The sequence below is a fragment of the Vitis riparia genome, chromosome 9 (assembly GCF_004353265.1).
Source record: "Vitis riparia cultivar Riparia Gloire de Montpellier isolate 1030 chromosome 9, EGFV_Vit.rip_1.0, whole genome shotgun sequence".
Lineage (NCBI taxonomy): Eukaryota > Viridiplantae > Streptophyta > Magnoliopsida > Vitales > Vitaceae > Vitis > Vitis riparia.
In genome coordinates, this window is record NC_048439.1 from 4028710 (window position 1) to 4053918 (window position 25209).

Sequence of the window (25209 nt, forward strand, 5' to 3'; positions counted from 1 at the left end):
GTATACAGGGTCAAATAAATTTGCGAGACCAAATAGTTAGGGATAGGACTTGATACTATTTATAAGGATGCACTCCAGCATTCCCAACTATGAAGATATTGTTTGTTCTAGACCCAAAGAGCTTCACAACATTATATACAAGAGCAAACAAATTTATGAGGCTAAACTATTAGGGATAGGACCCGATAATATTTGCAATGATGTACTTGACTTTTCCCAATGGTGAAAATATTGTTTACCCCGGACCCAAAGGGCTTCATAGCATTGTACACAGGATCAGACACAATTGTGAGGCAAATTATTAGGGATGGGACTTGATACTGTTTGTAACGATATACTCGACCGTTCTTAACTGTGAAGATGTCGTTTACTTCGGACCCAAAGGATTTCATAATTTTAAAATGCGTTAATAAGATTAAAAAAAAACTCAAATATATATATATATATATATATAACATTAAAATTTTTTTCCCCATATATGATTACTTTTCTGAATCTATGAACGTTGAAATCAGTCATAACTCAATCGCTTTTACCGAATAGTTAGAGTAAGAAATTTTTTAAATGGAGGCTCCAGAATGTCAACAACCAAGGCTTGGTTCATTACCGTATCAGGAAAAACCATTTCCACAATGCTATCAACTAAATGTGACAAATTTTTCTTAGTGGGAAGTTAGTTCTGGAATCTTTTATCAGCAGAGAAAGTGTCAAAAGGTGAAATGATCGATATCGCGAACACAAGAATTCAAGAATATCAGACTTGTCGTAATATGATTGATCGCAGGCTAATAAACAAATGTTGGAAATTGAGCTGCCAATCACTTAGAAGATGTTGGCTTTCGATCCGTATGCGAGTGCTTGGTATTGGAGAACATGATAGACATTGAAATTGTGTACAAGAATATTTTCAAACACATGCATTGATGCCCTTCTGATTTTTTCCTTTTCTCCTCAATATGAAGATGATGTGAGTTAGTTTTCAGAGTTGGTATATATCCTAATGCTTTTAACATAGGGCATTTCCTATTCAAATTTTAGGATTAGGGAAGTGTATGAAGGGGATGATACTGTTTGGCAACCAAGAAAAGAAGGGGGGGAAAGGGGAAAGACCCATGAAAAAACATGTCAAGAAATAAGAGTTACTTGAGAAAATATTTCGCTTCCTTAATGCTTTCCAAGTAGCCGTGGAAACATAATCATAGCGCATAAGAGCAGAAGTTATGGCAGATATGTGTTAGGCAAAATAAACCACAAGATCATGGTGGCGCAGTCCAATCAAGCAATAAGTTTATATCCATATAGTACGTAAACTTTATGCGATAATTATATGACAAGAAAGCAATCTCACTCGACTGATAATAGATTAATTGGGTTTGTACAAACGTGGTTCCATTAGGTTAATTTAATCCAGTGGGGCATCTAATAAGTTGCAGTCTGAAAACCATTAAATTCAATGATCCATCAAGTGGGTCTCTTCACATGTGATTCTATTCAATTAGACCACCAGTATCTAATAAATTGGAGCATGCAGACACATTTCCTCTGCAGATCATAACAATGGTGAATTTTCTCCTACTTGTGTCTCACACTAAGTGGTGATGCTAGTGTTAACCTAGCAATAAAGGCAGCATCATGTTGCACATTCGTCACCCTTGTTCTTCCAATGTCTCTTTCAGACATTCCCATCAATTTTCTCTCCCACGTTAATGAAGACAGATGCCTTCAACTAGATTGAGACCATGGAGAACCAAGCAAACATTCTTTCCCAAATGTGATTAGTATTGGCTAGGAATGAAAACCAATACGAAGAAAGGCATTAACTAGAGATCATCATCTATATGCATGTATAATTAACCCTCCAAGTAAGCTACTTAGTCACGTTAATCCAAACCATGGATTAAAAATATTTTTGTTGAGAATATTGGATTGTGAAGCCTGAACTAGTCTGGTTGTGTCATACAGAAGGTGTTAAGTGTCAACAACGACCCTAGATATTTTTATTTATTTATTAAATGATGAATTCACATCAATTATATTTAACCCTTTTATGATTTAGGGTTTCATTAAAGAGTACTGAAAAACCGTGTGCAGTCACAATTATAAAGAGAACGAGAGTCTCTCATGAGTGTTGTAATCCTTCTATTTTTTTTTTTTATTAGTAGAATCTTAAATATTGATGCATTCTATGAATGTAAAGATTGCATTAATTGTGAACCCTATTAAATTCTCTCATTTTTTTTTCTTATTTATGCTCATGTGATTAGGTGTGTTATCGAGGACTAGTGAATTTGATTCTCCAAGAAGCTCTTCTTCTTGATGCATTATTATTTCCTAGCTTCCTTTCAAAGGGCTTAATAAACATTTAGCCAATAAAACTTCTCTTCGTATGTGAAAGAGTTAGGAAGAAAATCCAAAATCGTTTCCCTAAGGAAAAACCATATTGCTTTAGTACAACTACATGTGAATTATGAGTTCCAAGTAAAAGTCATATTGGAATCTTTTTCCCGCAAAAAGTGCCACCAAAAGCTCAGAATTGCTAGACTTCAATAGGATGATCAATCAAACGTCACTGAAAAAATTGAGTTGCATATCACTTCGAAAATACTAGAGATTGATGTTGATGCAAGTGCTGGACATTCCTCAAATCGACATGACTGAGCATGGTGTACAATCTAGTAAGCTCCTTTTTCTTTTCACTTTGAATCTTACAACATAAGCACACAATAACTATAGGTTAAAATATATACTTTTTAAAAATAAAATAAAAAAAAGAACCCCAACTTGTTGACCTTATAGTACAATGGTGAAGGGTACTTCTCACCCTTCTGATTTTTCCCCTTGACTATGCTTTAACCCTATACACCTCCCACCACCCCCACCAAAGAGAAGAAAGAAGAGAATTAGTAGGGCATGTTCCACATTGCTACAAAAAAAAAATTGAAAAAGAAATGTAAGAGTGGTAGTGATCGAGAAGAGGAATATTGCTGTAGCAAAGTTAGGATCCGGACGACAATGAAATCCACCCCATATGGAAAGACAGTGATGTTACACTCCAACTTGATAGGAACCATTACTTTGCCTTGGAACCCTTCCACTTCAAGGGAATATGTTTAATAGTGGACTGCAGTGTAATTTGAATGAAACTTAACAAATAAAGTACTAAGCATTTTAAGTATACAGTGAAGTTCAAGTCTTGTAGCCCACTTTTTCTCCTTTGTATGTTATGACTTACTATGGCGCCGTGAAATAGGCGATCGTAATGGATGTCGGCTCAATCCGAAGGAAATTATGCTAATCTTTTCTGAATTATTATGAAGTTATAATACAACTAGGAATTGATCCCTATGATTGAAGTTATATACTCCATAACATAGGGCTTATCTATACAAGTAATGGAGAGTGTATGAAAGCTTTGAAATATCATTTTTGGGCATTAGAATGAAACCCGCTCTTATCACAAGCTTTTAATAATATGGTCGTGATCTATCATTATGTGCAACTATATCATTAGTGGTACTATCACTAGTTCGATAAGAGATTTTGTTTCTAAGTTGGGAAGATAATATCACTCGTTGAGATCATGTTTGGAATTTTGGGATGGAGAATAAGAATAGAAAATCAATTCTATTCTTATTTAGTAATGTATTTAATTATTTTTTTAACATGTAAATAGGAATAAACAAACTCGGCATTTTGATTCATCTTTTCTTCATAGTATTTTGATTCACATCTATTCTAATCTTATTTTCATTCTTATTTCAATATTGAGAATGGACCGAAGGTTTTGGTTAATTAATTATAAGCCCCATTTGTCAATTCAATGGGCTTTTTTAACTTATACAACTAGTTTAAAAAATAATTCTTAAAAAATGGTAGTTTGGAAAAAAAATTCTTAAAATATGGTAGTTACAAAACTATTGATAAATTAATGGCACTTTATGCCACTTAAAAATGTGTTTCTTGAAAATGACACATTCCATATATTTCATATTAACGATACATGTTAAAAAAATAAATAAATTGAATTTACCCTAAAGGTGTCTTTTCAAGATATAACTTTCATAATTTCATAAAATTGAATTAATATTAAAAATATATCTTCAAAAGACATTTTTTTTTTCATAATTTTATAAAATTGAATTTATATTAAAGGTGTTTCTTCAAAAGACATTTTTCCATTTTTTTTTTATTAGTCATACACGTTTAAAAAAAAAATTCATACTAAAGAAATATCATTTCCACAATACCATAATATTGAATTTATAAAATCAAATTTATACTAAAAATGTCTCTTGAAGAGACATTTTCCATAATTTTCATATCAGCCACACAGTGAAAAAAAAAATTACATTGAAGGCGCCTCTACACTTTCACAAAATTGAATTTATATTAAATGTATCTTTTGAAGAATCACCTTTCACAATTTTTATAATAGTCACCTATAAAAAAAAATTAAATTTATACTAAAAATGTCTCTTGCATGGAAACCTTCCAATATAAATTTAATTTTATGGAATTATGGAAGATATATCTTCAAAAGACACTTTTAGTATAAATTCAATTAGTTCAATGAATGACCAATATCAGAATTATTAAAGGTATCTCTTGAAAAGACACCTTTAATATAAATTTAATTTTGTGAAACGGTAGAAGATATCTCTTAAGTAGACATCTTTAGTACATATTCAATTTTTTTCACTATACAACGAATATGAAAATTGTATCTTTAAAATACACTTTTAATATAAATTCGATTTTGTAAAATTGTAAAAGGTATCTCTTAAAGAAACACTTTTAATGTAAATTCAAAATTTTTTAATATGTGTCATTGATATAAAAAATGTGGAAGAGACACCTTCAATATAAATTTAATTTTTTTGAACGTATATCATTGATATAAAAATTATGAAAGGTGTTTTTTCAAGAAGCAGCTTTTAAAGGAGCAAAAAGTGCCATAAATTTAGAAATATTTTTTAATGTACTGTACAATTATAAAAAATCCTCAATTCAACTACACACCCTCCCATGAAGAAGCCCCATCTGAGACCTAATGGGTCCTAAGGGTGATAAAGGCAGACCCATGACATTAATTACATGGACCTATACATTATTGGACTTGGGTGAATAGAATAATGTATGTTTTGGCCCATAGTGGTCCCAATTTTGTTCTAAAAACTGATATTTTGGCTACCAAAAACATTGTTTATATATTATAAACTAGCTGAATCAGCACAATCGTCGATATGTCCGAGTGGTTAAGGAGACAGACTCGAAATCTGTTGGGCTTTGCCTGCGCAGGTTCGAATCCTGCTGTCGACGTCCTTTTGTCATATTTTCCCCTCCTCTTTCCTATTATATCCTTACAGCTCTTCGAAGCAAACGGAGAAAAGTAGTGGCTATTTTGTCGTTTTACTTTATGTGAAATGACGGTTATACTCTTGAAGTTCGCGGGAGGAAACGGAGAAAACAAAGGACAAAGTGGTCACGAGAAATATCAATTCCGCTTAATCTATCTCTATCTCTTCACTGCAAGTCATCGGGACATCCCCATCCTCTCATGGCTTCTTCAGCTCTTCACTCTAACTTCGCCCTCTTCTCACCCATCAAAAAGCCAGTCCAGACCATCACCACCACAAGCTACACGCCGATACGGTGCGGCCCACGGGACAACCGTGGGCCCCTCATGAAAGGCCGAGTTCTTAGCATCGAAGCAATCCAAGCCATCCAATCCCTCAAAAGAGTCCACAGGGGAGACCCAACCAAGATCGACGACCTCCTCTCCAAAACCCTCTCCCGCCTCGTCAAGGCCGACCTCCTCGCCACCCTCAATGAGCTCCTCCGCCAGGACCAGTGCGACCTTGCCCTCAGAGTCTTCTCGGCCGTCCGATCGGAGCTCTGGTACAAGACGGAGCTCTCCATGTACGCCGACCTGGTGTCGGCGCTGGCCAGGAAGGGGATGAAGGAGGAGATTGACCGTCTGATTTGTGATTTGGAGGGGGAGGGTTCGGTTCGGTGCGACGATAAGGGGATAGTGAGGCTGGTGAAGGCGGTGATAGCGGCGGAGAGGAGGGAATCGACGGTCAGGATTTATGGATTGATGAAGAGAAGTGGGTGCGGAGGTGGTGATGAGTATGTGGGTAGGGTTTTGAGCAGGGGTTTGAGGAGGTTGGGAGAATTGGGCGTTGCCGATGAGGTAGATTTGGAATTTGGGAGGTTGTCCAAGGGTAATTTGGACAAAGTTGAAGCATAAAAAAGGGATAATAAGCTTGATTTGTAATTTTTGATTTGGTTATCGAAGAGTTTCAATGAGAAGCCATTTTTTTGAAGATTGATTGTATATATAAAGTTGAAAGAAAAATAGTAAATTATGAAGATTTGTATGGCCAATACTTCCATTCCACGATGCGTTTGGGCTATGAATGGGAATAAAAAGTGAATTTTATTTTGTATTTTTTGAAGGGGTCGAAACAAATTTGTGGTGGGAAAAAAGAGAGGTACCAGAAAAGCAAAATTAGAGTTACATTTTGAAGCAGGAAGTCATCCAACACAATCACAAGAAGTTGATAAAATTCTCAACCAAGAGTATTAAAGAAAGTGGCCTATACTAGCAAATTCGGAAAATCTTGTATCTTCAACCATAAAATTTGAAACCAAAGAAGCTAAAACAAGTGATCTTATCTCTCATTGAAGAAAATTTTCATCAAGTTGAATTATTCAACCAAATGGTGCATGATGAGAAAGTAGACGCTATTTGTGTCGAAACTTGGCAGGAGGAATCCTTGGAGAATATCATCATGGTTTGAAAGTGGAGTGTGATCTTAGTTAGATACTCTTGCATATCGAGGCTAATCTTTGAGCACTAAGTCCTCGAGAAGTTCTTCAAACATGAAGTTTCGAACTTGACCCCTAGGTGGAGTTCTTGAGGTAAGCAATTGAGTGGAGAGGTTTGACATGTAGCATAGATAAGTCGACAATCACAATAGCAAGGTCCTTCTAGCCTAGTGCCATGACATGCATTAGGTGGCAAGGGGTTGTCAGGTACTCCCCCTCCCACTAACTCTCATCCTATCTAGAATGAACATGTCGATGTTTGGGCAATTGTTTGAGTAGTGATTTTGGTGCAATGGACAAGCAATACTTTCCCCATGAGAAAAAATCAGGTACTTGCAAATATTGTCTTTGAAAAACTCTAGGGGATATCAAGAAAAAAAGTTATTGACTTAACCATCAAAGGGGGCATTTAAGTCATCCCCCTAAGTTTCGCTGCTTGCAAGTCATCAAAGAGGAAAAGATTGTGTTATTAAGCAAAGACATTGTACAAAGAGCCACTCATAACAAATGTGGCCCCCCATTCACCTAGACAAACCACAATAAGAATGAAGAAAGAATAGTGATCAAACTAAAGAGACCAAGAGGCTATAATTCAAGTATGAAGAAGTAGCAACATAGGTGCAATGCATGAAGCTGCAATTAAAGTCTACCAATGGAGCTCTTAAAACTTGGAATAGGATTCTCATATTACCATTTTTTGCCCTATCTTTTGCAAGAACTATCGGCTCATTGCATTGCACTAAAATTCACTATCTACGTTAGGACTCATGATTCAGAGTCATGGAATTGATCATTGACTCAAGAAGTCACAAGGTACATTAGTCTTGACATCTCAAATCAGTTTAGACATATAGTAACTAAAGATTGGATAAAACTAATAAAAATAAATTTATTTAAATTAAATATTTTAATCTTTAAAAGAACAACAACCATGAATCATCTTTTAAGTATATAAACATTGTTTTTCCAATCAAATGTATTCTAAATAAAAACAATTATAAAACAACAATAATTTTTATTATTTTTATTTTAATAAATGAAATTTAAAAATAAGTATATTTTTTTCATCCATCCATTGATTTTCAATTTTTACATTAATATTTATAACCTATTTATTTCATATAAATATAAATATTTATTATTCATTTCATATAATCCCTATTATCCATTTAAATATATATGTTCTCAAATAACCCAAACATCTATCACCATTTTTAAACCCATATACCCCATCAAACATTCACTCCCTTTCTTTACAATATACTAATTTCATCTTCTTTGCATAATACCCATTTCTCTATCATGTATCCATTTCATCTTCTCTACATAATACCCATTTCACCTCTCAACCAACTTCCTACATCTTCTTTGAAGTTTGAAGGCCTTAAACCGATGAAATTCATTCATACACGGACACAAAAGCTCGAGTCTAAAGGATAAAGATGCAAAAGGCTCTAAAATCCCCTTCTAAAGTTTTTTTCATTTTTGTGCCTTTTGATCTTTTCCATCATTTTTCTCTCTAATATCATTTGTCTTCTCCATCACCCTTCACCTAAATAGCCCAATATTGGCATGATTTTGAAGCCATCTCAAAGTTGTTATGCAATTTACATTGAGAATACCTATTTATATTTGATTTAATAGAGTTGATTCATGAGTTAGCAAAATACTAGCTTGATTATCCGTCTAGTACCATGCATGGCCAAGGTAGATACAACTCGATTGAGTCATATCGATCTTAGTCTAGATTTTGAACTCTGGTTGGATTGGGGATCCTATTAAGCACCTTTACTATTTTTAACAACTAATAATTATGATTGAAAACAAAGAAGGATTGCTTTGTACCGTCTTTCTAGCTAGCCTTTAAGGCCTAACTTTTATTGGGTTTCACCAAGTTCTACAACACTTTATACATGGTTTTGCTTGGTTGTGCGATCTTTTCATGAAGTGTTATGCATGTAATTCTCAACCTCTAAAGAATGTCGATAGTCTCTTTAATATAAAGTATTGATTATTGTGTTTGTCATCAAAACAAAATTTATAACATAATTATACAATTCCAAAGTAGTTTTTACCTAATCAAAAGAGTTTTAAAAATAGAGTTACATTGGTCAAATGATCATATAGTGCCTCTAGGCATCATCCACTTGGAGGTAAATATGTTTGGTAATTAAGAGAGAAAATGATGTTAATTAAATTGGTGATGATCAAATGATAAGTTAGTGAAACTCATAAATGAAATTTAATACAAATTGATGCAAATGAAAAGATAGAATCAACTAAAATTAAATAAAAAGCACTCCGATTTAGAATTGACTAAAGATCAATTTGTATGATGAACGGGTCATCAAAATCTACCATTCATTAGGTTAAATTGAAGACCTTCAAATCTTAGCTAAATTGATATTTAATTTAGTTTTAACTTTAAATCAAATTAATTCTTAAATTAAGGATTTTAATTAGCTTGGCAAATCATTACAATTTAGTTCAATTCATTTTCAATCACCTTCCAATAAATGTTACAATATAATTACATAATCCCATTGAATTTAACATTAAACATTTGATACGTTGATTAAGATTACAGTATAAAATATTAAACTTTTATGAATAAGTTAAACTTTAGTCCTCATTCATTTGAAATAAAATGCCATTAACAATTATTATTCAATTTTAACCAAAAAAAAATCAATTATACTTTTACAAAAATGTTAATATCCATATTTTTCTAAGGTATATTAAAATAATATATTTTTGTAAAAAAAACATATAATTTTAATTTTACTATAATACTACTATTAATTTTTTTTTTATACTAAAAATCAATTTGTTTTATTTTTTTACTTTTTTTGTAATTATAAAATATTTTCACTTTTGACAAGACTTGAATTAAATTTAATTAATATTATATAAATTGAATTTTTAATATTTTTTAAAAATCAAATAATTTTTTTTAAAAAATATAATTTATTCAAACAAATTTTTTATATTTATTTTTAAAAACACTTGCCAAATAAATTTTTTTTATATATATATAAAATATTAAAAAATATTTAAATTAAAAAAGAGAAGGAAAATAAAATTTTAAAAATATTAAGAAAGAATTATTAAATTTAAATCTATTTTTATTCTTTTATCTATATATTTTTATTAAAATTAAATGGGTTTTAATAATAATTTAATTTAATAAATTAAAATAAAATGAATAAAAGAATGGACATTCATTCATATGGTCCCAATCTTCTCTCTGACAGAAAAATTGATTGATTTTCCCACCTTCCAATGAGGAGAGGAAAGCGAGGACCATGAAAAGTTCAAAATGCCCTTCCACTGTTCCATAATAACCTCTTTCGCTCACTCTCTTTTCCATCTGGTCATCAGCAGAGGCGTATCATGGAGAAACAAGCCCTAGATTCGTCGTCGACGGCATCGGCAGTAGCGCCGGAAGATGCCTGGGTTCACACCTACCAGAGATTGCAGCCTCAATGGCAATCTTTCTCTCTTTCTCAGCAGGTAGTTTTTTTTTTTTCTTTTTTTTTTTTGTTTAATTTTTAGAAAAGTTTTTGGGGTTCGTTTGGGTGCGGAGGAATCGCAGGAAGGGAAAACGATGCCAATTCGATTAATAATCCTAGGATTATATAAGTTTTCTTTCCTTTTCCATCATTTCTCAGCTGCTTAATCGACCCCCGTGCTCAAAATTTTCGCTCAAAATTTTCGATTTGCTCATAGAATTTTGCAAATTTTCTTTTCTTTTAACTTTTGAGTTTGTTTGGTTGCCGAGAAAAATAAGGAAAAGGCGAAAGGGATGAAAAATTATCCAACTCGATTTATTTATATTTTTTAACCGAGACAAAAATTTGTAGTAGGCTTATTGAAGTAGAGGTTTTTGCTTTCTGAGGTCCTAAACTGTGAAAAATTCAATGCTAAATAATTTCCCCTTTTTCTTTCCGTTTCGTGCTCTTTCTCAGCAACCAAGGGAGGGTTGTGCTTGGTTATTTGCTGGGTTTTCTGTAGGTCCTTGCATTGCCTTGTCCTAAATTTGAATTCATATGTATGGGCCAAATTTCTGTAATCATTATTATTTGGTAGTTTTTGTGCCGTGATATTTTGTTGCTAAGTATTGGGATTGCCATTTTGTTTTCTTTGGCGCTCATTTTGAAATTTGTTATTTCTATTTTTTCTTCAATTTACATTTTTTTTTGTTTATTTTATTTGATTTTATTTTGTGTGATTCTTTGACAGTCTACAATCCCAGTATCAATATCCAGAGTTAATCAGGTTGATGCTGCAAGATTGGACATTGAAATATCTGCTATGTTGAAAGAACAGTTGGTTAAGGTCTTCTCTTTGATGAAGGTATATTCCTTTGACTAGTCAATAGTTTAGCAATGTTGGAACTGGATTGGACGGCATTTAATTCCTGTTTTGTCCTTCTTGGGATTAGCCAGGAATGTTATTTCAATATGAACCTGAACTTGATGCTTTTCTTGAGTTTCTCATTTGGAGATTCTCAATTTGGGTGGATAAGCCTACTCCTGGAAATGGTCTCATGAATTTGAGATATAGAGATGAACGGACGATGGAATTGAGAGGAAAAGGTAAGAATGTCTGTACATGTTTTTTTGTGCTGCTCTTTTATGAATATAGTCCTTGGAGTTATGTGATAGAAATCATAATTAATTTGAACTTGGAGTTATGTGATAGAACTGATAATTAATTTGACTATGTGTTTTCCATGCACATGCATCTTTTTTTGGAATTTTATGCTATATTTCCATGGTCAGTATTAGGTTGTAATTCATATCATGATTTTTAATTTGATTTTGACTGACTTGAATGATTTATTCATTTCTATTGATGATAAATTGCAAAAGTGTCAAATAGGTCAATGATAGACCCTCTTATAATTAATATTTTATATACAAATAACTGTTTTAATCAATGGCACCGATTCGTGGCAAACTGAAAGAAAATTATTTATGATATTTAGGCCATGTATCTGATAAAAAATAAAATAAAATATTTAGGCCATGTATGATCATGAATTTTATGGGGGAATGCTAGATTCAAATTGCAGGCTTTAAAAGGACATCATCTATGCCAAAACGGATGTGGTATGGAGAGTGAGAAACAATATCATTGTAAGCAATCTTATGAAGGGTTTGGCTCTAGTTTAGTTGGATGTCAACAAGGATTCACCAAGTAGTTGGATTAAGGCTTTGTTATTTAGTTGAGTAATTCCTATTACCTCCTATCATCAAATAAGTTTCTAGAGGAACTCAACTGTGTTTACTGTATACCTAATAATCTTAATAATGTCAGCTTGTCTTTCTAGACATAAGTTGTATTTTTAAAGATATTAACTCATGTATCACTTAAGAAATTAAACTATTAAAATTTTACTAAAATGTTATAAAATCAGTTTAAGTTTTAAAGAACTTATCTTTATGTTTCATTTTTGCTTTTGTATCCCTTCATTTCATTTTTTCCTTCTAGATTGAGTACTAGGTTGCTATATTATTTTTAGATTTTTCAAGCATGTTAACATTTGAAATGTTTTTTTTTCTTTACTTCACAAATCCATTAACCAAGGTTTTAAACTTCTCTTCTTAGGGAGAGGTTTTTTTTTGGTTTAGGTTTAGGTTCAGAAATTAAATTTGGGAGGAAAGCTGGACTTGAAAATTTTAATTTCATGTGTAATCTCAACAATGTATTTCATAGTTTCTCTATAAATTGTGGTTTCTTATGGTTTAAATGATCGTCATTTTTCATTATAAAAAGAAGTTGAAAGATGCAGTATATACCATGGTTGAACTTTGATTATTGGTTTTCTGGTTCTTGCTCTGCTGCTTTGGGCTTTGGTTTAATATAGGATGGGATATCATGATGAGGATTCTATTTGCATTCTTGGGGGCCTATGGCTTGGAACTGGCACCAAAAACTTGAGATGATTGCATTTTCATTTGATTTAAAATGATTTTCAACGTGGTATGTTTTTGCGCATTCCTCCTCCGACTAGGAAAACAGTGCAATGGATCCTCACAGCTGTTGATCTGGTTCTCATTTTCAGATCAATAGCACACCACTGCATCTATCATCAAAAAATAAACAACATGCTATCGCACAATAGAAAAACTGTAATGCATTGGGTGGGAACAAAAATTCTCATGTAATCAGCTGTGGTTCACTTCTGGGCCTTCAGTAGTGAAATGGAAAGGAATGATTTATACATGCAAGTTCTTGTGACTCTCAGATCTGACTGGAATTCTTGGGTGCTGTTTATTCATTTCAAAATTGGGTCTTTTGCACTTTGGAATTGCTGCTTCAAGTTTACTTACTAAAAAAAGAAAAAAAAAAAAAAAGCCAAAGTACAGCCTTGTTTTGAGTTTGGAAAACGTAAAAAGGACCAAGAATTGTGTATGATATTATGGTCAGACTGTTTTACTGCTTTGTCCAGAAGCTAGCTGATCAGGCAGCATTTTTTACTTTCAGTAAAATGTCACGACAGTTGCATTTTTCTACTAACAACAATCTTCAGTGCCTAACTCATTGTCTGTTTTTCCCTTGTTTTCTATGATCTCCATACAGTCAGAACAGGTTTGGAAGGACCTGGCCTTACTGTTGCTCAGAAGATTTGGTATTGTGTTGCCACTGTTGGTGGTCAGTATATTTGGGCCCGTTTACAGTCATTCTCTGCCTTTCGTAGATGGGGTGATTCTGAGCAGGTACTGCTTTGTCAGCCCTTATTATCTTTTTGGGTGTTAGTGGGTGGGGTTGGTGGGCAGGCAACTAGGGGGTGAAGAAGGTACTGATTCATATATATATGTGTTCAGAGGTCAGTGGCTCGCCGGGCATGGATTATGATTCAACGAATAGAAGGATTATATAAAGCTGCCTCATTCAGCAACCTGCTCATATTCCTTTTTACAGGAAGGTATGTTAGTAAGCATCAAACATTTGCCTTCTCAAGTGGTTTTTTGGAGCTTTTCTACAGAAAGATTACTATTAGCAAACCCCAATCATCCTCTGAAATACCATATTCTTTTGGTTAGCTTGTATTAGAACAGATGAACACACTTGATAAAGCTAAGTGAATACAGGGGGAAAAAAATGCCGTGCAGCAACTTGAAATTCAGTTATGTTAGAAATTTAAAGTTCCAAATAGCAGAAGATTCTCTGTAGAAGAGGAAATGAGACTGTTGTGTCCAAGTTTACATAAAGTTTAACACAAAATGGTGTCTGAGCTGTAAATGGCTGATCATTGTTAATTAATTGTTTTGATCACTAGGTCTTGATCCAATTGACTATTAATTTCTCAGTATTCTTTGAATGTTTTTTTTTTTTCTTGATGATAATCCTTATGTTTCTCAACATTACAAATTATAATTTGTAGTGTGAAACAGTGTATTTGACAACCTAAAATGACAAAATATTGACAATTCAACAGGGGCAGATGTGAATCAATAAATAATGGATCTACATTCCTTATCTTACTTTTTTCTGTTGGGCCTAATCTGCATCCTTCCCTTAAACTTGGGTTATGGGCCCTTGGCATTTTTGCTTTTACATATTTTCAGCAGCAACTAGTTTTATTACAGGACAGTTCAAAATCTGTGTATAAAAAAATGGGCAAACAGTCATTATATTTGCACAAACACTCGTTATATTTGCACAAACAGACAACGAAAACAGAAATGTTACTGATTCTCCAATTTCAGTGAGAGTACCATAACAAAATTAGTGCTAATGGCAGTAAAAGCTGGGAATATTTTATTCTGCTCCCACTTTAATTAATTATTATTTTCTCAAGACTTTTAAATCAAAAAAGTTTAAGAAGATTTGATGGTCATATCATGATAAAAATCTAGAATAGACTAATATTAAAAATGTTTCCTGTAACCTGAAGTTATGGAATGATGACACTACTTATTGGAACTAACCTCCATTACACTCCATCCTCCAACTTATTTATAAGTTTAATTTAGCGATTTGCAGCAATTGACCAGGAGAATTGTATGAGTGTGAGTTGGCTAATTTCTATTCAGTTGCCAAAAATGGCAAAAGTTGGTGTAAAATTCAGCATTTCTTCATGTTGTATGTATCTTTGTGATGCAGGTATAGAAACCTTATTGAGAGAGCTTTACAAGCAAGACTTGTCTATGGCTCCCCCAATATGAACAGAGCTGTTAGCTTTGAATACATGAATCGCCAGTTAGTGTGGAATGAATTCTCGGTAAATTTTTTCATAACTGTTGATTTAACCTCGATTCTTTGGTATTTCTAAGATGTTTACTTGAAATTTTATGTACCCTTCTGTATTCCCAATAAATTAATGAACATTATAGGCATAAGCATTAAACATTAAATACTAGATAATACAGGGTGAGGCTTTTGTTGTAGAATTGCGCTTTTTCATTGATTTGAAGCTTAACTTGAGGAACTTTCCTTCCAAGATGTACTCCTAGATCCATATTTTGCTTCTTTAAAAATTTACCGCTGCTACTGAATTTGTTTTTATCACCCCATGCTTGTTGCATAGATGAGATGTGTGCCCTTTTGAAGAAAAAGGGAAGTCCGTCCCTTGGTTCCTCACTTGTTACAAGTTTAATTGATCCACTTCCTCTTGCATTTGTTGTTTCTTTGATCCACATACTGCAGCTTTCATCTCGACATTTCCTTGTTATAAATGTTGTCATTCACTAATGATTTTGTTTATTTGACTGATTTAGATTTTTGGTTAACTGTTTTATCAGAATAAAATCTCATTATGAATCATATGGAAGTTGCTTTTTAAATTTTTCTGGCAAATTTTATAGAAAATCCTATTCATATTTTGTTCATCTCGGAGGATAAATGTCTTTTTGCGCTAATGTGCAGGAGATGTTGTTGTTACTTCTTCCTCTTCTCAATTCATCATCAATTAGAAATTTTCTTCGCCCATTCTCTAAGAATAAGTCTTCAAGTTCTGAAGGAGATGAAACTGCTTGCCCCATTTGCCAGGCTAGTCCAACCATTCCATTTCTCGCTCTACCTTGTGAGCACAGGTACATCTCTGCATATCTCCACATCCCTTGTTGATTTTTGCTTTTAGCTAGCTACTTATTATTCTTATTAAAGCTCAAAATTAGGTAATTAATGCTGTGCCATTTTCCTTCTCATATACAAAAAACATAGATACTTAAAGCCCTATGGAAGTCCAAACTCCCCCCATCCCCTTCTTAAATTTCTTGGCTTGTAATATCACGTGTGGGCCCCAACAGTTTGAGGGATATGTTCACACCCTAGTTTTCCTTCCATGTTAATGGTTTGATTCTAGATCCCATGGCTACTCTGAAGAATTTGTGCAAATACAAAACGACATGGCTCCCTACTGTTTAAAATAGATTTCTGAGTTAGGCTGGTTGAAAGGATGCTTAAAACAAGTGCAATTTCTCTTTATGGCAGGTACTGTTACTACTGCCTTCGGACGCGCTGTGCTGCAGCTTCATCATTCCGGTGTATCAGATGCAGTGAGCCGGTTGTTGCCATGCAGCGGCATTTTGGTTCAGTCAGCAACGTAGTACCCAAACAATGATTATTTCCATACTGAAGAAGATATTATCAGAAAGCATAGTTACAGTGTTGTATAAGAAAATGTCAGGAAAATGGCATTACAATTAAATTGAGGAATCAAGATTCCTTGTAAAGTCATTTGTTCCCCTCTATTGAGTGGGGGATCTTAGTTCATTCTTTGGCAGCTTTCTGTGACTCTTTCCATTCCTCAAAATCGCTATCACTCTGTCCTTTCAGATTGATCTTTGTCCTCCCCTGATTTGAGAATTGTAAAATCAAGTTCATTTTTGTCAATGCTTGTTATGGTCCCTCTTTGCTGTCAATTCAGGTGCTCTGGAAATGGCCGCAAAGACTATCAACCCGATCTGTAGCTTTGATGACTCGCTGAGTTTAGCCTTCGACATGTTCATGATAAAGAAACGGTAACCCTCTACACTGTTTGCATCTTTAACCACCATGTGCCTCACAATGCCCTGTTCCAGAAATGGCTAACATTAGAAGGGTGGGTGCACGTGTAGAAGTAGAACATAATGTGATTTGTTTTTATGCTGCTTGCTTATAAACACCTCTCCTTGTTCTGTTGTGGAAAACATGATGTAATTTGTATTTTTACTCTAACTGAGCAGATTCTTTTTGTCCCATCTTTCTAGATACCAAGAATATTGAAGAGGTGTTGCTGGCATCAGAAGCAGCTGTGCGACTTTCGGTGGTAATGATCTTTTCCCATCCTCCCATTCTCTGTTTTCTTAATTGTTACCACCCACATGCGCTTCACACTTTGTCAAGCAGGGTCAGCTCTTTCAAAATTTTGTCGTGTTTCTGGGATATGGCCACTAACATAAATATCCACATCAAAGAAGGTAAGATCTCTCGGCCCTTGGATATCTTATGATATAGCATTTGAATAATCGGACATTTTGCTATTATGCTTCATTTGAATTCACCCTTTCATTCTGAGTTCAAAATGATCCTCAAGTGCTATGAGATAAGGTTTCCTTTACCAAACCATCTTTTCATACTCTCTATACTTTTGTGTATGTGTGGCCTAGCAAAACTGGCTATGAATTACGCTAGGGTTTATACTTCAGAAAAAAAAAAAAAAAAATCAAGGTTGAGGAGTTAATTATTTGAGTGATTAAATTAAGCCCATAAGATATGGTTTTTGATTTGGCTTAGTAGTTTATTTTTAAATATTTTGACTAATGGTAAGCTATCAACTCTCAAGCTTGATTATGGGGGATTTGAATGAAGCTCTACTGATAGGGTAGTTGGTTGTTGGCATTAAAAAAATAATAATAATAAATAAATAAATAATTGTCTAATTTTATATCTCCTTGAATAGTCACCAAGTCCGGATCAACCAATTGTGGTTGAAATTTGATTCCAAAAGACTTATGTCGGTGACGTTAAAAAAATAGGAAAAAAAGGAGAATGGACCAAGAAAATTTAAAAAACAAAAAAGTGAGAAATGTCGGTCCAAGAGGTTTTTGTGGTCATTTTGAATGGCAACATCTGGTTCGATGGAGACGTAATGAAACTGTGGCATGTTTTAGTAGCAGAGAGCTTTGTAAATTTTCTCACTTGATAAACTTTTTCAGTCAAATGACAGTAGCGGTTAACCCTTGTCAATATCAAACTGAGATACTGTAGCATCTGCTGCACACCGCTTTTTTTGACGCTTTTTAAAAGTAGTTTTAATAATATTTTTTAATCACGAAAAGTCAAATATAAAATATAATTTTTTTCCATTTATTTTTGGTGTTGTATATTTATATTTTTATGCAAACCAAAATTTTATAAAATATTTTTATTTATATTCAGAATACTTTATAAAATATTGTTAATCTTTTGAAAAAGGGTCTGATTCTAGGAAGATTCAGTTTCATGCTATAAATCAGATTCATCATGGTCTCCAGATCCTTGTACGAATAGTGGTGGTACACAAGAGACGCACTAAGAACCAGCAAAGCTATATCAAATTGTTCATAATTTGGATTATCCATGCGCATGTCTTCACAACTGTTTGCCAAACAATGCCTTATTCTAATAATCAAACTTTATGGTTAAGGTTAATTTCGTTCTTCTTTTGTGAGATTTAAGCAAAATGTATTTAATCATCATTAATTTGAAATTTCGTCAAATAAAATAAGAGTCAAAAGATAAGTGAAACATTTGAAAATTTTTAAAATTAATAGCGTCCTGGTAGCGAATGAAATTAATCTTGACCAACCCTTTTATAACCCTTGCATGTCACCTCATAAGATTTTTTTTTTTTTTTTAATTTTTTCTAGGAAATAAAAAAAAAATAGAAATATCCCAATTTAACATTGGATCCAATCTTAGTATCGAATAGGATTTTTTTTGAAGTAAATTCAATCACACTTTTTCAAATTACATTGAGACACTCTTAAAAGGCAAACCTTGTTTGTGGTAAAAAAAAAAGACATCCCAAAGAACAAAATAAGCATGCCAATCTATTTATCATCATCACATTGTCCATAAGAATCATTTCACTCTTTTATAAATTAACTTTTAATCCTAACACATGCTCCTCAAACTAAATTGACATCCATTTCAAATACCAGAAATGCTCCATGTTATTGTAACATTTATAGTATGTAACATGTGAAAAGCACGAATATTAAGATTAACTATTATGAAAATGTGACAACAATAGAAGGAACTTGAGATTTTGATCATAAAGGCATAATTACTAAGTTATTTTATTCAAATATATGTCACAAATAAACTTGGTAATATTTGTTCCCATGTCAATGCATGTATAGTACTAATATACATTTTTTTATCAAATTTTCAATTCATGTTTGAGTTTTTTTTATTTTTAATAACCAATGAACCTTTTATGGTCAAATCCTTAGGACTTTTCATGCAGATTCAAGGAGACCGAAACCTTGAGGTGTTGACCATCCCACAATAACTAGCATAAGATAAATTTAGGGTATCATCAGTGACGAAATTCGAACCATATGTTACTTATTGGGATCACACTTCTAGTATTGACTCTAATCAATTAGACTACCTTAACAAGTTCAATTCATATTTGATTATAATTAAACTAAAGGCCCTTGGCAAAATAATTTTAAAACTATCATCATTTAGAATTCTATACACGAATGAATTTAGTATAAAAAGTGAATTATATTCTAAAAAAATAAATTCATTAAAAAAAATAAAATGGATGATGAAAAATATTTTCTAAACAACTATTTTTTTAATAATAATTTTACAAAATATTTCTAAAAAAATGCCCACTTCAATGATTTGGCCATTTCTCCAAGAAGCATTGGCATGGACATTTTGGAAAAAGTCACAAGAAAGTTGCAGCCAGTGGAATGGAGATATGGGTTGGAATCATGGTTGTTCAAGTGGTGATCCCCATTCCCCACTGTGATTCTCAAGTACTCTCATATGTAATTATGCAACTGTTGGTTATTGTTGGACCCTATTATCCTAGAAACATGGCCAATTCCATAAATGAATCTTCATCATTGTACCAGCTTCAAGCATCCAACCACTACTACAAAAGTTGCAATCAAATGGTCTAAATTTGCAAACCTCGTCCAATCTTTTACCATGAACAATGGTTTTTCCTTGGCTTTAGGAGGCATGTGGCCACATTTAATTAGTGATTTTCATGGCAAAAAAGGCACGCTTAGTTATTTTCATTATGGGATGCAACCTCGGCTCCATGTCCCACTTAAATCCCTAATTAATCCTAAGATTTGCATGTTTGGAATAAATTTTAAAAGGATTTTGAAAATACTTCCATTGAAGTTTAATAAAATTTTAAAAATCACTTGTAATGATATTAAAGTAATGCTCAAAATTTCATCGATATTACTTAATACTTCGTATATAATTCAAATTATTTCATTAGATGATTTTAGTTTCGTCATGTTGCATGTGAAAGTTTACAAAGATACACAAAAACAATCGCAAGTATTTTATTATTTTAAATTTAATTAAGGAATGAAAAATAGAATTTTAGGTTGAAAGTAAATAACATTTTTGTATAAAATGGAATAAGTATTAAAAGAAAAAAAAAAGTTTGTTTCACTCATTTTTAAAATTTTCACTGCAAATTTAATTTTAAACAACTCACTTATAAAAAAACCATAAAATATGAATCAAAATTTATAAAATACAATTTTAAATAGTTATTTAAAAATAATTAATATTTTATATACTTTTTTTATCAAAGACTCCATATTTGATCATTCAGGTATTATCTTTTAATGATATGTATACTACATTTAACTCATAAGTGTATAAAATTTGAATTATTTTTAAAAGATTCTTATTTTATAATTATTTTTAAACTCACTTTTTTTGTGTTTCATATTTTGTTATTGGAAATCCAGGCAATGGGTGTTGTTCTCCTATGTGATATTCATTATTAATTATAATTTTCTTAATATTTACAATACAATTGAGGAATAAAAACTTAAATCTTGGGATAAAAAAAAAATCATTTTTATGATAAATTGAATAAGGATTACAAGAAAATCTTGTTGATTTTTATATAGCAATTTTTTTAAAAACAAATAAAGGGAAGTTGAGAAATTTCGATACTAGAAAGAGATTTTTAATTTTTAATTTATTTATTTTACAAAATGATGCCAAAAAATTCTTTCACATGGTTCCCTTAGATTGTATAAATCAAACCTTTGACACCCAAAAAAAAAAAAAAGAAAAAAAAAAGAAAAGAAAAGAAAAGAAATGTCTGCATATAAAGATGTGATGGAGGATTTTTCAAAAAAGCAAACCTAAAAAATTTCAAAAATATTTTATCCATTTGGCCTTTCTAGGTAGTTGCATTGGCATGGAGGGAATAGTAACGAATGGAGTAGGGGGAAAACCATTTTCCCTAAGAAGAGTGTTTTTTTGTAATATTTTTACTGAAATTGTTGTTGGGCTACTTAGATTCGGGTACTTTAGTTAGTTGATTGAAATAATTAGGAGGAGGAAGAAGAGAAAAGGGTATGATATCAGAAGCATTATACTCTAAGTCTAGCCCTAATGCTAACCCTAGAGCTCAAAAACAATCCCAAGGTAGTACCCTAAATTAAGGAAGGAAGCCCCAAACACCATTAGTTTATGATCTGAGAACACAGCCCACCAGCTTTTTCTGCCCCACTTTATAATAAAGTAAAAGGGGAGAATAAAAAAGAATACTAAACAAATGAAAGAAGAGAGGAAAGAGAGGAAACAAATGCAAAAGCCTTTCAACCCCACAATGAAAATTCTTTCAAGACATATAGGACTCTTTGGGTTTCTTCAACCTCATCTGGGAAAGCAAATAGGACTCTGAAAGCTTCAACAAAGGGTCTTGTTTTTGGGTGTATGAGCAAAGCAAGAAGTAGGACAAAGTGAAAGAGAGAAAAGGGATTTCCTTTTCTTTGGTGTTATAATTTTTTTTGTGGGGAGGGAAGGGATGAAGTGGGGTGTTTTGCAGAGCTGATCAGTGTAACAAATGATGGCTGGAAACCCTAACTGGTGGAGCATGAATAACATGCGACCACCCTCATCGCAGCAGTCTTCTTCTGCTTTCTTATCTCCCCCCACTCTCTTCTCTCCTAGATATGTACCTGAATCTTCTTCATCACTGCCTTTCAATTCTTTGGCTGACACCCCAGACCTTCCACACTCATGGAGCCAGCTACTTCTGTAAATCTCTCTCTGAAAGTTTTTCTTTTTCTTGTACTTACTATCCTTGCTTTCACATGGGTTTCAATGGCTTTTAATCCAAAAATCAAATTTGTCCCATGTTGTTCCAGTCTCTCTTCTTAAAGATCTAATCTCATGTCCTTAATGAGCTTTTTCAACTCAGGAATTTCATGGGTTTTTTCTGTAGAAAACTGACATATGTTTATGTGATCTATCCTTCAATTTACACCTGTCTTAGCATCTCGAAATGGGTTTCTGAATTTGGTGATGAAATGTTTGGGTTTTGGTGATTGTCATTTTTCAGGGTTGGATCATCAGGTGAGGAAGATAGGTTTGGTTCAAGTGATTTTCAAGCTAAGAATGTGGAATGGGAAGACCAAATCTTGAATCCATCCCAGAGGGTTCCCGCAGTTGATGTAAAGCAAGAAGTAGTGTCTCAAAGTAGTCACCCCTATAATCATGGAGAAGAAGGCTTTCAGACATCAAGACCTCCTTGGTCCCAAATCATGCCAGTTTCCTCTCCTAGGTCGTGCGTTACAAACTTGAGCACTAACATATTAGACTTCTCTAACAAGGCTGGTGTTAGGAATCAACATGCAGATCATTCAACTGAGGTATGAAAAGAAAAAAAAAAAGAATCACAGAAAGGAAAATTAAGCTTCATGAGCTAAAGTTATCTATGAATTTCCTATAGTTTATTTAGCAAAGTGGTTTAAGTATAATTGAATTTACTCATGGATCTGTCTGTTTGTGTATTTGCTCCATTCACAAGTGTAATAGCACGGCGACTGGTGGGGCATGTAAAAAGGCTAGGGTTCAACCCTCTCCTAGCCAACCACCACTAAAGGTAAGAGAGAAAAATCTCTCTCTTTGAGTGTAGAATGTTGTGTCTTTCCTGATTGTCTATTTCTTCAAGCATGTGTGATTCTTCTGCTACTATACTATACTATCTACCAAAACAAGAAGAAAAAACAGTAAAGAAAAAAGAGAGGAATTCTCTAGAAAACAGAAAACTAGTAATTTAACATTCTTTCTTTTTATATATATTAATTAATTTACTCTGAACCAGGTGAGAAAGGAGAAGCTGGGTGATAGAATAACAGCCCTTCACCAGTTAGTTTCCCCATTTGGAAAGGTAATCCCAAGCTGGTTCTCTCTCCTCCTCTTGACTCATACTGAACAGGAAGGAATATCACACAAGCCAATTTTTTATGAACAAACCCATAAAGAGATTTTCTTTTTTGTCTTTTTTTTTTCTTTTTTAATTTCCCACTGAATAAAGCTCATATCTTTAAAATTTTCTCGTTCTTTGATCTGGGTTTTTCTCTTTTAACATTAAAGAGGGATGAGAAAGATGACTGGGGTGAATTGTGGGTGTGTTTCTCTTTTGCAGACTGACACTGCTTCTGTCTTGTTAGAAGCTATTGGGTATATCAGATTCCTTCAGGGTCAAATTGAGGTGATGTTTTCTTCCACCACATTTTATGCTTTTGTAAACGACCAAGTATTCCGGTGGGAAAGAGAGCATGCACCTAAAGTTTCATTTATTCATGCTTTTCTGAACATTCTGTAGTTATTGAAGTTATAAAATTTATTCTTTTTTCAATCTTTCCCCCCCTTGAATGCAGGCCCTTAGCTCTCCGTACTTGGGCAATGCATCAGGAAACATGAGGAACCAACAGTGTGTAAGTACCCATACATTTATACCCTTTTCCCATTTCCCAAAGCAACAAGCCAAGATCCTCTCTCCCACTCACTCTCTCTCTCTCTCTCTCTCCCTCTCTCCCCTTGCTCAATGTGGGTAACTTTAACACAAATATATGTAGAGAGAGAGTGATCAATTTATTAATTAGGATGGGTTTGTTTTCAGGTTCAAGGCGAAATGAATTGTATATTTCCCAAAGACCCTGGTCAGGTATGCTTTATTGGATCCATCACGTAGGGTGAGCCTTTGGGTTTGAAAAGAATCCAATTACCTATTTTTATAATTGATAAAGAAAAGTATGGGATCAAAGAACAAGGTTCTCAGCTTTATAAACTTTAACTTCAGCAATTCCTTAAACCACCACTTGGTACTACCCTTACTTTAATCAATGGAAATAGGCATACAAGAAAACGAGTTGAAACTCGTAAAGAAAAGCTAACATTTCTCCTTTCCTTTCTCCTTCATCAAGCTCCTGAACGACAACTGCCTCAAAAGAAAAGGATCAGCACCTAATCAGCAGGTATATATACACACATTCCTCCTTGCTCAATTATTCAAAATCTCAAAAAATTTCGGGTTTTTTAACCGTCTGTTCTTATATATATATTTTAGGATACACAAGATGCACCAAAGGACTTGAAGAGTAGAGGGTTGTGCCTGGTTCCGGTTTCGTGCACTCAGCAGGTTGGAAGTGACAATGGAGCCGATTATTGGTCTCCAGCTCTCGGTGGAGGGTTTTGATCCGCGGTACATGTGTGGTTGTGTAGCATGCTCAAGCTTTCATGGAATGAGATAATATCATGAGCAGTCACTCTGCTAATTTCTAAGGGTGATTGCTCATGATGCTATGCATTCTAGACAGGAAGCCAGTGTGCTATATTTTACTGATGACCTCTTTCATATACAGTTGCTGTACTCTATATATACAATTTTAAGATTTAAGCTATCATACAGAGCTTCATGTGTGTGAAGTTCAATCACTATTTTATGCTGATCATCACAAGCACTTTCCAGTGAGTACTGTAGATAGCCATTCTTTAATCTCTTTCTTTAAAAAAAAAACCCATTGAACTGGAGCAAAATAATTTACAAAAAGGCATTTTTCTTGCACTGAATCTTCAAAAGAGAAGCAATATCGCTTTCTTTAATGGCAATTCTGCTCACCCACTTGATAATTATCTTTGAATAAGTGCCCATTAATCCCTCTTTCATCAATGATTACGTACTGCTTTGTATATGTGTCACAAAAGCTATACTGGGAAATCTAAATTCCATTAGGAGCATGTATATGATTTGGAACATTGTTTCTTCCTTGAGTTGTCGTCATGGTGGTAGAAATGTGATATTCCCAGTCATTTTCTGAAAAGTTGGAATATTATATGCATACATATGGGTATCAACATGCGCAAATAGTCTAGTTTGATAACAAAACT

At 33.3% G+C, this 25209-nt stretch overlaps 2 protein-coding genes and 1 non-coding gene across 3 annotated transcripts; all 3 read left to right on the forward strand.

Moving 5' to 3' along the window:
* The first annotated feature begins 5237 nt into the window (after positions 1–5237).
* On the forward strand, positions 5238–5319 carry TRNAS-CGA. Its single transcript has one exon. It is a non-coding gene; the product is annotated as a tRNA-Ser (tRNA).
* A 4785-nt stretch (positions 5320–10104) lies between these two features.
* LOC117922545 (peroxisome biogenesis protein 2) lies at positions 10105–16677 on the forward strand. The gene is made up of 8 exons (XM_034840693.1): positions 10105–10344; positions 11074–11187; positions 11276–11429; positions 13420–13556; positions 13665–13765; positions 14947–15064; positions 15709–15875; positions 16276–16677. Exons 1-8 carry the CDS (start codon positions 10225–10227, stop codon positions 16403–16405), a joined length of 1041 nt encoding a protein of 346 aa, XP_034696584.1. The 5' UTR covers positions 10105–10224; the 3' UTR covers positions 16406–16677.
* A 4921-nt stretch (positions 16678–21598) lies between these two features.
* LOC117921527 (transcription factor bHLH68-like) lies at positions 21599–24796 on the forward strand. Its single transcript, XM_034839428.1, has 9 exons — positions 21599–22071; positions 22376–22685; positions 22844–22918; positions 23141–23206; positions 23465–23530; positions 23700–23756; positions 23942–23986; positions 24246–24296; positions 24389–24796. The coding sequence occupies exons 1-9, from the start codon at positions 21878–21880 to the stop codon at positions 24515–24517; spliced, it is 993 nt and encodes a 330-aa protein (XP_034695319.1). The 5' UTR covers positions 21599–21877; the 3' UTR covers positions 24518–24796.
* Positions 24797–25209: the final 413 nt, after the last annotated feature.

Excerpts from the sequence above, each read along its gene's own strand:
- LOC117922545 (XM_034840693.1), top strand. The coding sequence starts at position 10,225 with ATGGAGAAACAAGCCCTAGATTCGTCGTCGACGGCATCGGCAGTAGCG. Across the intron at positions 10,345-11,073 it reads CTTTCTCTCTTTCTCAGCAG|TCTACAATCCCAGTATCAAT; the intron begins GTAGTTTTTTTT and ends ATTCTTTGACAG. Across the intron at positions 15,876-16,275 it reads GCTCTACCTTGTGAGCACAG|GTACTGTTACTACTGCCTTC; the intron begins GTACATCTCTGC and ends TCTTTATGGCAG.
- LOC117921527 (XM_034839428.1), top strand. The coding sequence starts at position 21,878 with ATGATGGCTGGAAACCCTAACTGGTGGAGCATGAATAACATGCGACCA. Across the intron at positions 22,686-22,843 it reads ATGCAGATCATTCAACTGAG|TGTAATAGCACGGCGACTGG; the intron begins GTATGAAAAGAA and ends TCCATTCACAAG. Across the intron at positions 23,757-23,941 it reads ACATGAGGAACCAACAGTGT|GTTCAAGGCGAAATGAATTG; the intron begins GTAAGTACCCAT and ends GTTTGTTTTCAG.